The sequence below is a fragment of the Tribolium madens genome, unplaced genomic scaffold, assembly GCF_015345945.1.
Source record: "Tribolium madens isolate multiple individuals breed KSU strain unplaced genomic scaffold, Tmad_KSU_1.1 Scaffold_3;HRSCAF=73;Tcas5.2_LG2, whole genome shotgun sequence".
NCBI lineage: Eukaryota > Metazoa > Arthropoda > Insecta > Coleoptera > Tenebrionidae > Tribolium > Tribolium madens.
The window spans coordinates 2,823,104-2,840,406 of NW_025401006.1; the positions used below are offsets into that span (position 1 = coordinate 2,823,104).

Below are 17,303 nucleotides of genomic sequence, written 5' to 3' on the forward strand. Positions count from 1 at the left end.
AAAAAAGATTGAAAACAATAATTTTCAGCATTTTTATTGGTAGAAAAATAACTATACAATTTAAAATCACAGACATTCAGGTATACAAAAACTAATTTTAAGCAGCGCTCGCATTTTTTGATTTAGTCAACTTATTAAACATCATTTTTGTAAGTAAAATACTGGGTGATTCAATTAACACTGACATAAAGAATGCCAGAAAGTAAGTAGACATAGCGACTCCTTGAGTTGTGACACCCTAAAAAATGACTATGAAGCTTGACGTTACTTGCATTACAATTTCTTACGAAAGAAGCTTTCGAGGCATTTAAACTACTATTAGATCCCATGTATATCATATTAGCCAGAAGAGGATTTAACAAATATGCACAGTATGTTAAACGACTTAGAGGAATCCAGCCCCGAAATGAAAGAAATTTCTCTAAAGCTCCTACAATATAATTTTTCAAAATTTTTCCACTGACAGGTTCGCGGTTTGACTTACGTGCATTTCCTGTAGAACAAGCTATGATAAGCCATCCCAACCCAATCCCCCATAGAGTCCTTGATACTCCCATGTAAATTGCTGAAAACTCGACTGATAAATTCCTAGTGTACAAAGTAAACAAAATCCATAAATTGAGGAGAGGAAACAAAATCCATAACATAATTCTGGTTCTCTGAAACAATTATTATAACATTTGAAAAAAAAAGTAAAATACTAACTTCTTTCAAAATTAATTTTTGTTTTAATTTAATTACGTAAATGTAAGCCGTAATAACTCCAATTAAATATGGTCCAATTCTGTTCCAGGGCAAGTCATAAATTGCGTCAAGTTCAGTCAGTTGCTCATCCATTCTAAAAATAATTAACAGTTAATTAATTGCACAAAAAAATTAAGACTTACGTTGGAATGTATCTAATAGTGTAAGACTTGTAAGTCGTAGCCAACACATTTCCAATGATTAACAGAACTGTTAAAGCAGCTGAAATTTTAAATTTGCTAAAAGAGAAAAATGTGTTTAATTGCATTTCGTTTTAAAATATTTCACCTCGTTGATAAGATAAGTAAGAATGTAACAATTGTAAAAAATTGGGTGTCGACGGATAGATACCATGACCAGCTTAGGCACATTTCTGATCTTGGATATAAATTATTAATGTACAACAAATTTCTCCACCAATATTTCGGGCAAAGCTCTTCATTATGTTCGCTAGAATAAAGAACCGAAGCTTTGCGGTAGTAAGTATACATCACATCCGTCATCAAAATTATAAATACGTAAGGTGGTGTTAATCTGCAAGATAATAATTTTCGTCCTTTAAAAAACTTTCAATAAAACAAACCTTAAAAATCTGTTGAGAAACATCATAAAAAATTGGGAAATTTTTCGAAAAATCGGTTCAGGTTTTTTCTGATCTGTCTCATATTTCGTTCTCGATTTAAAAAATAAGTAGGCCAATAAAAATCCACTAAAAAAATAAATAAACCATTACAAACCCAACAAAGATAATATTGATACCTCAAAAATAAATACGTGTCCACAGAGTATGTAGAATTGCTCAATATTTGAGCAAAAATATCTTCCGATAATCTGTATGCGGTTGGAACGTTATTCAAATAATCCGATTGATAAAAAACTGCGTGTACCATGATCACCCATAGCATCCCGAAAAATTTGAGACCATGAATGACCGAAACAGAATCAGGTGGCAAGTCGGTTTTTACCAGATTTTTCACGTTTGAATACATTGAGAAACATTTCAAAATTGTGGCAAAGGTGCTTATATTCTCGACTTCTGAGGACGAATTGGAAACAAGTTCAACTTCTGAAGCTAAAATTTGTTCTACTGACTCATTTGTTGTTTTCCAAATTGTTGAAATACCATTCGAGCTTTGTTTTCCTGTGAGAGTTCCTCGATGTCCTGTAATTAAATTTTTTGCCAGTTTGTGCCTCCTGACGTCGTAGCATGTGCCAATGATTGTCAAAATTAGCATCACAAAGACCATTGATCTGTTTATTTAATTATTGTCTTATTTTCGATTTGAAAAATGGAATAAGGCACTTACAGTAAAATTATAGTTTTTGGTAACTTAAGTAACCAAAATCCGACCGGTTCTAATGATCTAACCATTGTGAGATTTAAATTCAGATTATATAAGTTTTGCACCGTTAAATATCGTTGATTAACATAATTCTCGAGTAAGGGTTGTATATCATCAGATGAGCAAATTTGGGGGATACACAGTCCAAGTTGTAATGTAAACTAAAACAAAAATATTGGGATCATCAATCTATTACAATGTCAGAAACAGAAGGTAAATATTTCCTTATGTTTGCTAAGTGTTGACTTAACATAACTTGAAATATTCTGCAAATCAAATAAAATCTCTTCGTGTGTGCATACGTTATGTAGACAGTTTTCGAGTTCTAATTTATTTCAACGTACGTTTTATGCATTACAAAATAATTGGCATATTGAATATAAAGGACGTAAGAGTGAATTTTTGCAATAATTCGTCCCTAATGCCTAATTGCCGACTCTTAATAGTAACTTATTATTTGTTTACATAATCTAAAGAATTAAGAAATATTGCAGACATCTAAAAGAAGGGCAAAACAGTGATTATAACCACTTATATAACACATTGCATCGTCCAAGTCTGCGTTATAAAACCACTTAAACAATTACCATACTTTCCTCGCCAATAACTTTCACATAACGAGGACATAATTTTTCCGACAAAGTTCAAGTTCAAAATCTTACCTCCAAAGGTAGTTGAGTATGGTGCTGCATCGTGCTGTTATGTTCGAAATAAGCCACGACGAAACCTAAATTAAATGGAGGAAAGTCGTAAGGGGTGACATTGAGGCGTTTAACACTCTCGTAACTTATTTCAAAGGGTTTGGTGTTTGATAAGTCCTCACATTGGGCATAAGAGCCCAACCATAAGTTATTTCCGTAGAAGAAACCAGACCCGGGGCTACCGCTAGCATCGAGAGCTACAAAATAATGGTCCTTAAAAATTTAGATTTTATTTTTGATTAGAATGAAAGTAAAAACTATTTTGTTACGATAAGTGACACGGTTTTTGATCAAAACAATATTTTTATGCGGAAATTCCAATGTATAGACACATGTTTTGCAATTGCATGAGCATTCATCAGTTTGGATTTAGGTTAATTGAGTTAATAAAAAGAAGCAAAAACATAACAAATTTATAAATAAAATTAGGTTGTGCAGGTCCGATTCTATGAATTTAATTAGACTGTTTTCTGATTTTTACTATTCGCGTTAGTAGGTAAGTAGTTAATGCAATATCAAATACAAGACTTTTTAATGGCATATATACGTAATATAAAGTAATTTTAAGATTGAAAGTACAATAATAATAATAATAGGTATGTTAACATACCACACAATTGTGGTTATCTTAAAAAACACAACCTACTAGTTGGTGTGTTTTTTTAAGTAGCACAAAAAACTAAAAAAAAACTAAAAACGTAAAAAAACATGTTTTTCTTTTAAAGGAAAGCATGACCGCTTCATTTAAGTGCATTCCAACTCCCAAGTTAAAAAATTAAAAAAATTGTTAAGAGTTAAATAGGTACTATATATCTTAAAAAAATAATAAAATGTCCTGTTTTACTTAATTTGTAACAAAAAAAGAGGGTTTACCTTTCAAGGCCCAGGTTTTCTGGGCTTCCACTGCATCGTAAAAATTCGACAATTCTTTATGACAGACCGAAAAATTGCCATTTTCTTTCGCTAGATATAATATTCCATAAAGCACAGACTGCCCTACAAGGGCTTGATTAAAACATGTAACTATCACTAATACATTTAACACAAAAAGTATTTTAATCAACATTGTCGTATCATTTGAGACTCTTTCACCCGAAAGCTTTAAAATTATTGAAGACTAGTTGAGGCAAAATGTTTTAAAACACATCTGAGTGGGGACGTTTAGTTATAGTGGGGTAGTTTTACTATAAAAGTGAACGTCATTGACGGGATCGTCTGTTTTGAAAAAATATTTATAAACATAACGGGGTCACACGTGTCAAATAGTCGTTTTTATCATTGCCATTTATAGTAAAATTTTACATCTCTTGTACGTGATGTTACCTAAGAAAAGGTGAAAGTATCCGCCAAATTCAAACTTGTTACAGAATGGGATATTTATTCGATTTTATGTAATGGGTGACTGCATAAGCTGATATTTTCGATCTAATTTCGTTTATTAATCATATGTAGTGACATAATAATCCATTGGATTACAACTCAAGTGATATTATATGAAAGTATAATATGCATAATGTGTAAAATAATCCACGTATGTGGATTACCCACGTTTACGTCCACAGTTAATTATATGGAGGAACGGTGACATTGCATAATAGCGTAATGTTTTGTTATTATTAATTTGAAATTGAACTCTAGTTTATTATAAAAAGCATTACTCATTAGGTACTTATGTAAGAGAAAATTCCCCAGGATTTCCAATAATAACAATTTCCTGAGTGGGCGCTGTGAAAATATTATACCAGGTGAATAAAAAGTATGGAACCAAACGTTTTTTCCTTAAATTATTTATTCTTTAAAAAAACTAATTGATGAGTTATAAAGTACTATAAAAATGTGATAATTTAACAAGAATAATTTTTTTTTGGAAATTTCTTTTTTATTTTTGAGTTCTACAAAAAAAATATTTTTTTTAAATGGCAACCCACTATAAAATCATTTTTCTCATAAAAGCTATACTTTAAGGATTACAACTATCTGCTTTATATTTAATTTTTTCAAAAAAATTTTTTCACATAAATTGCAATTTTGTCAAAAAAAATCGCATAACTCAAAAACAAAACAAAATTTCGTTCTGAAAATACGATCACATTTTTTATATTACTTTAATTTATATTAATTATTATTTTCTGGAGGCAAATGATTAAAAATAAAACCGCTTGGTTCCATACTTTATATTCACCCTGTATGTAGTACATACAGAGTGCGCCAGAACTCGCGCCCCAGAGAAAAATGCCATATAAGGTAAGATCCTAAATTGTAACTCTGTTCAATGTTATTTGTGGCTTTTGTAGGCAAAATTTTTGTCCCTTTACTAAATAATTGTAAAAAAACATATACAAGATCATCAGTATCCTTAAATAGATATAAAAAATGTCAAATGTCAAAAAAGAAATGTCAAAAATTTTTGACAGATAGAATTTTTTAAACATTTTTTTCATGTTTCTGGTATCTTACCTTACTTGAAAATTTTCTCTGGGGCGCGAGTTCTGGCGCATCCTGTATGTTGTATTTTATCTAAAAATTTTATCACTTCGAAATCAAAAGGTATTAAGTGTGTTTTAACTTTAAACTTGACACATTTTTTAAAGTAGGACAAAATTATCTCAAACACAAATAGTTACCTATTTATTATATAAGACGATAAAATTGAATTTTATCTTTAAGAGGAATTTAGAATCGCTAATATGCTCGAAAAGATAATGAAAATTTTATCGTCGTGTACAATATAAAATTTTATTCAATCCTCACTAATTTTGTAGTCAATTTGGTCGATATTTATAAATGTCGATGTAAAATTCAACAATAAAATCTAATGTCAAAGATCGTTAGCAACTATCAACCGCAGATATACAACAATGGATGTATTTTTTATCATCGAGACGATAAAATTTTATTTTAACATGAAGAAAAGATAGATAAAATTCAATTTTAACATAGAGGATTGAATATAATAAATTCCTGTAGTAGGTAGGAACCGTTAAAATAATTATACAGGCTGCGCCAGATCTCGCGCCCCAGAGAAAAATTTGAAGTAAGATAAGATACCAGGAACATGGAAAAAATTCTATCTGTCAAAAAAATATGACATATGTTTTTGATATTGGACATTTTTTATGTCTATTTAATGATACTGATGATCTTGTATATGTTTTTTTTTTACAATTATTTAGAAAAGGTTCAAAATTTTGCCAATAAAAGCCACAAATAACATTGAACAGAGTTACAATTTTATTAATTTTCTCTGGGGCCCGAGTTCTGGCGCAACCGGAATTTTAATTAATTTTTAAAAATCCGCACAAAAAGTTAGGGGTATTTATAAAACATTGGGTGCGCCAGAACTCGCGCCCCAGAGAAGAATGTCATATAAGGTAAGAAGATACCAGGAACATGAAAAAAATGTTAAAAAAATTCTATCTGTCAAAAAAATTTTACATATAGTTTTTGACATTTGACATTCTTGTATGTCTATTTAATGATCCTGATGATCTTGTATATGTTTTTTTACAATTATTTAGTAAAGGTACCAAAATTTTCCTAATAGAAGCGACAAATAACATTGAACAGAGTTACAATTTAGGTTAGAGCTTCCTTGTTTCCTCTTATAATAGTCTGTAGCAAAAAAATTAGAAAATTATTTTTCCAACAGAAATAAATAGAGTCAAAGTCCAAAGTTTAAACTCTCATAACTTCGAAATTTTTATAGATAAAATTTTTTTAACATTTTTTCGATGTTCCTGGTATCTTACTTTATATGGCATTTTTATCTGGGGCGCGAGTTCTGGCGCAACCTGTATTAATTAAAATTTTGCACATACCTAGACATATTTTTGAAATCAAAAACAAATCGGCTAAATCTTACTAAAAAAACTCTATCTAAATAAACATTTGATTAAAATTTGATTGATTTTTTTTTTGAAAATTCTCAATATCCCTATAACTGTGTCCGCATTATACTACGTACAACACATACTACATATAAAAAGTAAAAAGGTAAAACAATGTGGTAAAAAAGATCAAAGATCTGCTTCCATTTGTTTTGAAATATTTACGAGTACATACCTAATTTAATGTATATATGTAATGTACTAAATTATAAAAGTTTATGTAGACAAATACCATTATGGATTAGGTGTTTTGTTAATTGCATATACGTTTTACTCTACGCTTTGTCTTTGTCTTCCTTCCATTTTCGTCTAATTTTTAATGCTTTTGAATCTCTCATTCATTTAATGGCTGTGGTCTTATATACCTACTACGTTTACCAATTTACGCAATGAATTTTATGCACCTGTTGTGTACATGTTAAATATGTACAGTTGGAGACAAAATACTTTGGTCGTCAGTGTCACTTGAGTGACATTAAATTGTACAGCATGCTTTAGGACATATTTTTGATAGCAATATAATATGTCATTAATTTGAAATTGTCATTCATCTTAACTTTAAAGCTTGAATTACATTAAACTGTCAGAAAAGTGACGACCAGAATATTTTGTCTCCAACTGTACCTACTTTTTCTTCCAGTTCTCAAGTTCTGTAATTAATAATATTTTACGTTGTGACTAACTTTCTGTCAAAAATTTCTTTCCTTTCATACAGATATCAAATTTTTTTGTCTAAAATCCAAATAAACTTATACTAACGTCATCTCGGTCTAATATTCTAAGCACTTCACTACAATTTTATGAGTCATAAAACGAAAATACTGATTGTTGTTTAAACAAATATTGGTAGTTACGTCCACACAAAAAAAAAATAAGAATATACAAAATAAAAATAAAAGCCGAATAAAAAGTGTTTTTAGGTCTAAGTTTTTATTCATGTATGTATTTATGTACATTTTAAAACGATTTTATACAGTGTACTAATAATTTAAAAATCAATAATAAATAATATACATTTAACACAAAAATAATTTACAATAAATAATGTCAATTCAACTTAAATAAGAGTTTCAATAACGTTTACTACCGCTGTTATATCACAAAAATTGGCAACACTGTCTAGTAAAACCGTACTATTGACATAAAAAATCCATAGCTGAGATGTCACTTTGCTTTCATTTCTCCGCCAAACTTAAAGGAGCTTCTAAATTGCAACACACACCACACATATCAACTACCTGTTGTCATCCATGACAACTTGTTTAAAAACTTGCACCCCCGTTGACATCTGCGATTTGACTTCATGATTACCTAGAGCGGCAGTACCATCTTTGGCAATAAACAATTGAAGACCTGAAGCTATACCAACAATAAATTAAAAACTATTTCAAATTGTTTAAACTCACTTTCAGCCGAATCATCGGCCTGTTCTAAATTCGTATCTTTTAAAATCTCCGCTATTAACCGATTGGCATTCACCCGAGTATTTTCCACCCTTCCGGATACCACCCCCGTGTCGGAATCTTGAATTTGAGTCTTTTTACGACGCTCATAAGCTGCCTTCGCACGATCCAGTGAACCGGTTTCCGACAGGACTAAACTGCTTGAGCTGGGATTTCTACAACACAAACAAATTTGAATTATTTGAGGGCATTCTCTTCTCGATAACACGGATGTGGGGAATTGCTGACGTCAATTACATGCCAGGGATAAGCAATTATTACATCGATTTCACTCTCAATCCATTTGACTGAATTTAAATTAGTTTGGGGTTACAATCAAATTTGTGGGAAAACAGCGATCATCATGCGCAAAAACAAAAAATTACCAAATTTGCATCTGAAGGAAAATCACGTCGGTGAACAAAAATTGTTAAACAAGCAATAGAAAAACGAAAGTGTTACGACAATGAGATGAAAATTCAGTTGTTGTTAACGGCTGATTAGGTAGTATACCATCTCATTGATATTCCAACCTTGTTACTTCTGAAGGCTAATGCAGCAAATACACCTGATAACGGACACGATTACGTAAAGTTATTGAAATTACTCAACGTTGAGTTTTTAAAAAGTTTAATTAAAAGCAAATATTTCTTCAAATTGAGTTACTGGATTATCCGTGTGGCAATTCCAAAGATCTTTAATCCTCTTTTCAATCAAATGCAATGAAAATCAGAGAATGCAAGATGCATGTTATAAGCGAGCTAAAAACAAAAACAGCCGAAGAGGAGAAACTAGTGCTTTTATAGTGCCATAAAACCAGGAATGTGTACAATAAACTAAAATTGATCACATGTTGAAAATAAAGCAAAAACTCGAAGAAAAGCAAGACAACGATTAGAAACACACTAACGTTGTGACGCTGGGACGTCGAATTGTGAGGTTTTGTGAGCAATCAGACGATACAGTGGTAGGCGTTTCATCAGGACTGATGGCCAACGGAGCTAGCTTACCTCCTGATGCACCCTCCAACAATTTGCGATGTGGCAAGCCCCTGTAAATGAACACCCAACACCCTTCATTGCACTGAACAGAAATCAATTAGAAATGAGACACAAGCACTAACACCGATTACCTCTTTGTGACGAAGTCCAATGCCGCGACTGAAAATCTCCGAAAACAACAAAAAACGCGACGAGTTAATCAAGCGTTGATTAGTAATGCATGGAAAGAGAAAACGAAAAAACTACCACCGCCCAAGTCTTACCTTGGTTGGGTACTCAAATGGTCACTCCCGGTCGTCCCCGATCGAAGCGAGTTGAGGGATGTGGTGCGTGTGTCGGAATTGGGAATTTTGGGTGTTGACTGATTGGTTACCGCATTTTTCCGCTTAAGAATTGGTGTTAAAAATGCCGGTAAATTTTCCGATCGGAAAAAACCGCCGCGAAAACGACTTTTTTGAATCGGACTGACTCTCGGGATTTCAAAGTCGCTTTTCGATTTCAATACACCATCCGATTTTTTCACTTTAATTGCATTATCTGCACTTAAGCGATTGTTGTCTAGCAACAAATCGGATTCGTTTGATTGCGCGTTCAGTTCGATTAAACTTGTCGATGAGGATTTTTGCAGTTCGTTGAATTTCTGCGAAAATAAATCAGTTCGCATCTCTAAAGATTCATCGGGAGTTTTGTAATCGTCAGTACTCGAACCGCTAACGTTACTCAATTGTTTTTGGTAGTTATCGGGAGTGTAGTAACGCGAAGTCTCTTCTGTAGTCAATGAACTGTTTTCCGGTGATTTAATAGGAGTTAACGTTTCTAATGTGCTATTAAATACGTCTTCGTGGATAATTGTGTTAGGGATTCGGATTCGGTTAGGAAATGTGTTTACACGAATAAAATTTGAAGAGTTGAGGAAGGGGTTACCATTTTGTTTCCGATTTTGTCTGTGTGACAGAGCCCTATATAAACAAAAATTAAGTATGGCATGCACCCCTAAATAATATGTACATTTCTTCCCATTACAACAAAATTTGTGACTATATTCTAACCTGATATGTCCAGAATCACCCGAACTCGATTGTCTACTGTGACTATGGGAATGGATACTACTATAACCGGAAGCTTTCGATAATTGGCTCGTATTAGATGAGTTCCGGGAATGGCCAGTTTCACACACAACTTCCTCGTGATCTGAAGGTTGTACTTGATCCGTTGCACCTTCCACAGCGACCGTCACCGGAACGCTATTTTCGACCAAAGTGTGACCAATCACCAATTCTAAAAAAACACTAAATACATTCAAAACTTGACCAAAACCGGGTTCAATCACCTGACGACAAAAGTGCCGGTCTTTTCTTGGGCAAACTCCCAAATCCTGAACTGCCACTAGCAATCGACCCTCCTCCCAATGATTCACTCGAAAGCTCATCAGTCCGAGACTCAGTCGCTGGATCTTCGGAAGCAATAGATTTATGTTTGAGGGAAGGAGACGGTCTGCAAAAAAGAACCCTCAAAAACTGGCCAACTCTGCAATTTCATCGCTTACACTTTGAACAAAATATCACCCGATAACATATGCATAGCAATGGAAAACTTGAGCATGCTGTTGTCTTGACGATGTCTGGCGTCATATCCTTCTAATAAAGCTTTCTTGAATGTAACACCCGCCCCTGCATATTCTGCCAGATTCAAGTCGACGAAACCTAGTTTGGTAAAAGAACGGCCGCCTTTACATTCCTTTCGCACGGATATTCGTAAAATACAACGCTCGAGGACACCGGTGGATGCGTTCGCCGACATTTTACAAGGAAAAGAAAAGTTTGCGCCCCATTTCACTTTGTGGTCGCGCACCTCCTCTCTGGAACAGTAAAACGTAAAGTCCAATTTGACCCAATTTCATTAAAGTTCGATGTGTTTTTCAAACGGAAAACATCTGGAGAACAACTGTTTACTCCAAGCCATTTCAATAAAATTCTCTTTAGCAAGAAAATAAGATTTATTTATTCTGCTACTTATTGTGTATTCAAAGAAATAACAAAATTATTATTCGTGATATGACAAAATTAAACAAGCGAAATTCATATTTATGTAAAGTTTTGCTACTTCCGTTTATGGTTATTAATTGGCTATTTCCCAAGCGGAAAGCGTTAGACCATATTTGCAATTTAATGAAAAAAATGATCAAAGAAGCAATATTTTTAAAATAATTACTTTTGGCCCCAATTTTGGTCCACTCTCATATGTTATGTACCCTAACGATTATTAAATCCCCTGATTTCATTAAAAAAGCCCATCAACGAAATTATTTGATTAGATATTAATTCCCGGAATGAATTCATGAGGAGTCTAATCCCGGAACAACGTCATTCAACAAGAAGGAATTTATTTCATTCCGACCACTCGCACACGTAAAATTCGTCCCGAATAAAACAACTTCCCTACATTTTAGACCTAAATTCCGGTTTGTTGCGATTAGAGCAACGATACGTTTGAATTTAGTGTGTGCGAACACCCATAAAATTTAATGTAGGACGAAAGTTCAAGTGTAGGAAGCAAAAACGATGTGTTAAATTCCAGATGTTTGATGTCTGCCCTTTGTAGCGTGAAAAAAGGTGAACAAAAAACAAGCTGTAAATTAATTACTAGTGGGAGCTTGCATGGAAAGCTCTTGAAGCAATCGCATGCAACAATTAAATTGTGCTTTAAAATAAGTTTACACGATTGTGCAAAAATCGACAAGTTCTTTAAAAAAATCAATAGAAATGAGAGCTATTTCTGCTAGAGTTTGTTGAAATAAACCAAAAGCGATAATTTGATGAAGAACACGTTAGTATTACTATTAAATCAAGCAAATTACAATAACATGAACTTTGAACAACGTACAATATTCTCGATAAAAAACAGGTAGGTACTTTCTTTCAATGTGTTTTCATATTGGATTGCTGTAATTTTGCGTTAATTAGTCTTACGTCAACATTTACACAGTACTTTGTTAAATATATACATTTAAGATTATTTTCATTTTCTTTATGTAATGCACCTTTATAACCTGTTCAATGCGGAATTTTGTACCAGAAATTAACTTCTAAATATAGATCATGCTTAAAACAAGTGTAAAATTATTATTAGTCTGTACAAAGATTAAAATTGTGTCACTTTCTTATGTTTCTATTAAATTGTCAAAAAGATCTTAATTAGGTTATAAACATAAACGTTTCGGTAGCAGGGGAATAAAATACAAATCTCTATTTTTACAAAACAGATCATATCTGTAAGTAAGCGCTTACATCATTTTTTCCCTATAATTAATCTTTATTACCAATTCTAGATTTCAAAAATGACTCATATTGTAAAAATAAATGTTTCTAACGCCCAGCACAAATATCTCTCTTGGTTTCACTTCAAAAATTTCAATAAACGAACTTCTGTTAGAAGACCCCTCCGGAAGAGGATATTACGAGGAATTTTAATCACAAAACTTAGGTCAGTTCCGGAAAGGACGCCACAAAATGTCTGCAAAGTTAATTTAGGTCGTGTCCCTAATGGAATAAATACATCAACGCATCAATTTAAATTACATATTTCATAGATAACAGGCCTCTATAATTACACCTACCCTTTTGAAACGAAATGTGTTTCGCTCTTGAAAAAATGAGAGGTTTATTTTTCTTATTTTAGAGGAAAACAAAGTCTATTTATTATTGTAGTGGTCGTTAAACTTCCTACAACAATCTTTTTTCCAGGCTCTTAAAATGACATACAAATGAACGCGAATTATATTCGAACCAAATGAGTTTCATTTCCTCATTACAGATGTGTTCTCAGGACTTATTAAATAGTCGAATTAAATTCGATTTATCCTTGAGCAAGTTTGTAATGAATCATTGTACTCAACTCTCAAAGTGGTAAACATGCTGTTCGCTGTTTGTATAATGTATGTATACTTCATTAAAATAAGTTAATTAACGTCGTCAGTGACACGTTTATGATTGACTTTAATACAGGGCAGACAACCTTAGAAGGTCATTTAATCATATCGTCTGCAATATGTGGGAACTAATAAAACCATCGATTGCTATGTTTACGTAGGCAGCATGAACGTGCACATCTTCAACGAGGTGCACAGGCCACAACCTTGCCGTTAGCAACGATTCGACCTACACATTGTGAGATCTAGATTTCGCATCTTTTGCTGAAACAAAACCGAAAGAAAATTTCTTTACGAGACCTAAATTTGGACAAACCCTGATTTCAAGAACGCAACTTAAAAAATCAGGTCAACTCAATTCCGGACGGAGAATCCAACATTGAGGAAACAAGGACGTTCATGGGTAACATTCCATGTCGGGTCACCGAGTGAGAGTGTTATTATGTTTTCATTGAAATTATTTTTATTTGAGAGTGTAAATAGACAAAAACTAGACCAAAAGGAGTAATTAATGAGAAATTTCTTATTAGACGTAATTACAAGAAAACTTATCGTTTTTTTTTATAAAACTACAAGATAGTATACAAAACAAGTAAACAATTAATATTGTTGCAAGCTGTTTATTTTCTTTGCGTTGTTAGATTTATATTACCATCAAATTCGTATTATTTTTGTTTCAATTGTTGATTTTAGCTTCCGAAACGATAACTAATAAAGCGAAAAATAAGGAAATTGATGCTTTAAAAACAAGATTCCTCCAGTAATATTTCTGACAAGAATTTTTATTAAAGCACCAAACGAGTTCATAAATAAAAATCGTTAAAGAGAGTTCTTTTGTAATACCGTGGAGGGTAAAATGTTATTATAAATATTATTTCACCCTCCACGCGTAATAATTAAAGATCTTTGTTATTAAAAAATGTCATGTAAGTAAAAAATATGGAATTGATTAGTTCACATTTTTTTTCATACATATTAAATATGTATGACAACATCGGTTTCTGATGTGTTCATGAAAAAAACATTAGTTATCTAATTATCTGAAAACACCAAAAACAACGCTTTGCGTAATTAAATCAATTTATTTGTTTTTAATAAAAGGTAAGTAGGTTTAAAAAGAAAGTTATCAAAATTTTATTCTAGTCATTTATTTTTTTCGTTTACGTCACAGGGCAGTCAATCGGATTTATATAAGCCCCTCTTCGAGTGACCTTTTTTTACTTTTTACCATAATCGCCTCATTAATCTCTTTGTTTCCATGTTGCACACAAACTTCTCAACTTCAAAGGGAGATAGTGAAACACGAAACTTCCCAACAACTGATATTCAATTTAACAACTTGCATTATGTTACATTTTCTTGAATAAATTCATCACCAACAATTACTTTCCAAATATTAGATGTCAAAACGTCCTTTCAGTATTGTTGGTGCAGAAACTGGAACGTTATTGGGTTTTGAAAGTCAGTTAATATAACAAGAAAGTCAGACTTCCTTTCTCTTCACCATGAAATTATAAACAATAACAAAAGTGAATCTTAGGGGAAAATAATTATTTAACGAACTCGAAAAGTCGAACAATCATGTTGGCAACCGACCTTTGATTCTATTACACTATTATTAAAACCTCATACTCATTACTGTGATCTGTGAACTTCGCATGTTGGAAAAGTGAATCTTTATTAACTCAACCCAAGTTTCCGCGAAACTGTAAATACATACATCCAAACGTTATGTAAATAACTCGAATCTTTTCTTTGTATAAATACTCCATTCTTCATTAGATAACGTTCCCCCACAAAAGTAATTCGTGTTAAAGGTTGGAGGCCAAAATTCATTCACAACCATTAAACGTCTATTTCTGTTCTCCTGTCAATATTAAACGCGAACATTCTCATTGTCCCACCGCTTATTTAAATAGGTACTCATCTTACCTGCTGCTGTGATCTTGAAAATTTCCTCCATCTAAGAGTCTTATCTTGGCAAATAGGACGGCAGAAACGAAAGGCACTTCCAGCAGTTCTTCCAAACACAGACTTACTTGAAATTTGTACTTCTTCTTTTTCGTCATGAAGGACGCCATTCCGGCGCCTCGTCCGTTTGTCATGCAGAAAACTCGCTCAAGACATCGTTTCCGAAACAGCGATATCAAACGATCGCTTTAAATATGTTGAAAGTAGATTCGGACAAAGACAACTTCCGCTTTCAATCGTGCCTCATAATGAACTGAAACAGAATTAAAGAGACTGTCAAAGCACTGAACGAATTCTGATACGCAAACGAGAAATATGAAAATGCATTAACACTCAAAAAGACGCGATTTTTTTGTTTTTATCTCCAAGGTGGAGTCCGGAATAATTAATAACGATTCTGAGCGGTTGCAATTTCGCATCTTGGGAGTCATAAATTACCAAGATTGTGCAACGATACGCAGCATCATTTATACACTTCGAGTGAAAACATAAGAAGTTTTCATGTATTAATATTGTTAAAAATAAAACAAAATGTTTGCAAATAAATCTGCAAGCTTCTGTGTGGAGAAGACAACTTGTAAGGGCCATGTGTGCTCCATGCGTGGGCTTTTAATGACGAGAACAGTAAAAATTATTACAAAAAATGTAATAAATAAATAAATATAAAATAAAATAAATGTAATACCTATCAATTGAAATTCATTTACTCACAAAGCTGTACATTACATGAGAAACAACTCCGTTTCCACTCTTCACCAACAGCGGAGAATCAAGCCCCAGCAGAATTTTTAAGTGTTATTTTTTATTATTTTTAAAAAGATTGCATAACTATTCTGTACCCAACGAGGAATTTCTTGAGAAACAAAGGAGCTGGCATTTTGGATTTTACATTAATGTGTTACGAGTAATAAGTAAATCACTTTTTCTAAATAGATTTTAGTTTTACTAAAAGTTTCAAGTGTAAAATTATGAACCCCGACAATTTCAGAAGCTAGTACATTTTTAAACCTACCTATGTCTACGTTTGCATGATAAGAAAACCTTCATAAAGAACTGCAATTAATTTTTTCGTATCTTATCTAAAAGCTTGATTAGAGCGAAATTTGAAACAGTAGGTACCGGGTCCAAAAATAGAAAGTCACTGCACCATAAATAAAGAAAAAATAATGAAAATGAAAGTACCACAAACTAACATATCAAAATCAAAAACTAAACCACTAACAGATAACAAGAAAACAGGAAGTTAACACCAACAAACAATTAAAGCTCCTCGCTGGTCCTACAAACGGATGTTGGAGACTGATATCATTTTACAAGTGTTATTTTGAGTTACTCTAAGAAAATCTACTCAATATTTCAACAACACTTTACTAATAGTGGAAAATACGTAAATAGGTATTCATGATTTTAAAGCGAAAATAAAAATACACTAAAAACGTTACTGTACGTAATAGACTACTTTATCTGAAGAATAATAAAGACAAGTTTGTTTATGACGTTAACTATAAGACCTGAGAGTGTATTATAAATGATTTCATGGAAAATTTATAAAACTGTTATCAGAACAATAAAAATTCGCGCTAATAGTCATAGGAAAAATATTGAAAATAATAGTTAGGATGTTATGTAAATATTTCCCATTTCTTATGTGAATTACAAAAAACAGTAACATTAAGCATATAATACAAAATGAAAAAATTAAAGAAAGTTGTAAATTAGCAAAAAATATGATAATTAATTCAGATTTTTAAACTAAAATCAGGCAATTCCGAAAGTGAATTATTTTTTACCAATTTCTCGTCTAAAATTCTTGGTATAATGCACAAGGCCACAGAGTTTCATATTTTTGTGACCAAATTTGTAACCATAATTTCAACTTCCATTCATGTAATTAACCGTGGCACCTTTTGTAACCTACGACCATAAAAATATTTTTTTACAAAAACCTTACACAAGTACAAAAATTTTGAAGTTGTTTGTTGCCGAAAAACCAAAATATTAAGAAAAAAGCCTACACAAGCGACCAAAACAATGAAAAACATCAAAATCACAACAGAAAAAAAAACTTTATGTAATTACATACACCCACTTATTTTCCAACATAGTTGTGATAGCACTCATTGGAATTCTCTAGTTTGGAATTCAAAATATTTAATAAACGATTTAACACTACACTATTACACAAACGCCATTATCGAACTGACAGACGAAAGCGATATAAATGACGGTTACGTGTCATGCGCTGGAAGTATCAAGACTGCGAAGTTTTAAAGTTATGCGAGAGAA

At 32.3% G+C, this 17,303-nt stretch overlaps 2 protein-coding genes across 8 annotated transcripts; both read right to left on the reverse strand.

Annotated features, from left to right (window-relative positions):
- Positions 1–8: 8 nt before the first annotated feature.
- LOC123007031 (nose resistant to fluoxetine protein 6-like) lies at positions 9–3,930 on the reverse strand. Of its 3 annotated transcripts, XM_044402043.1 has the most exons (12): positions 3,662–3,927; positions 2,750–2,985; positions 2,052–2,248; positions 1,868–1,995; positions 1,504–1,828; positions 1,328–1,453; positions 1,033–1,278; positions 888–983; positions 706–838; positions 485–659; positions 288–430; positions 9–238 (listed from the first exon to the last, which is right to left on the reverse strand). In XM_044402043.1, the coding sequence occupies exons 1-12, from the start codon at positions 3,852–3,854 to the stop codon at positions 98–100; spliced, it is 2,139 nt and encodes a 712-aa protein (XP_044257978.1). In that variant the 5' UTR covers positions 3,855–3,927; the 3' UTR covers positions 9–97. The 3 variants fall into 3 exon arrangements, with proteins under 3 accessions (XP_044257978.1, XP_044257975.1, XP_044257977.1); XM_044402040.1 differs by having other exon boundaries at positions 288–659; positions 3,662–3,930; XM_044402042.1 differs by having other exon boundaries at positions 288–659; positions 1,504–1,816; positions 3,662–3,929.
- A 3,732-nt stretch (positions 3,931–7,662) lies between these two features.
- LOC123007411 (protein FAM102A) lies at positions 7,663–17,239 on the reverse strand. 5 transcript variants are annotated; one of them, XM_044402701.1, is made up of 9 exons: positions 17,101–17,239; positions 14,979–15,270; positions 10,665–10,976; positions 10,449–10,612; positions 10,168–10,396; positions 9,382–10,077; positions 9,028–9,168; positions 8,082–8,293; positions 7,663–8,034 (listed from the first exon to the last, which is right to left on the reverse strand). In XM_044402701.1, exons 2-9 carry the CDS (start codon positions 15,149–15,151, stop codon positions 7,910–7,912), a joined length of 2,052 nt encoding a protein of 683 aa, XP_044258636.1. In that variant the 5' UTR covers positions 15,152–15,270; positions 17,101–17,239; the 3' UTR covers positions 7,663–7,909. The 5 variants fall into 5 exon arrangements, with proteins under 5 accessions (XP_044258636.1, XP_044258635.1, XP_044258634.1 ...); XM_044402700.1 differs by lacking the exon at positions 9,382–10,077; XM_044402699.1 differs by lacking the exon at positions 9,028–9,168.
- Between the last annotated feature and the right edge of the window lie 64 nt (positions 17,240–17,303).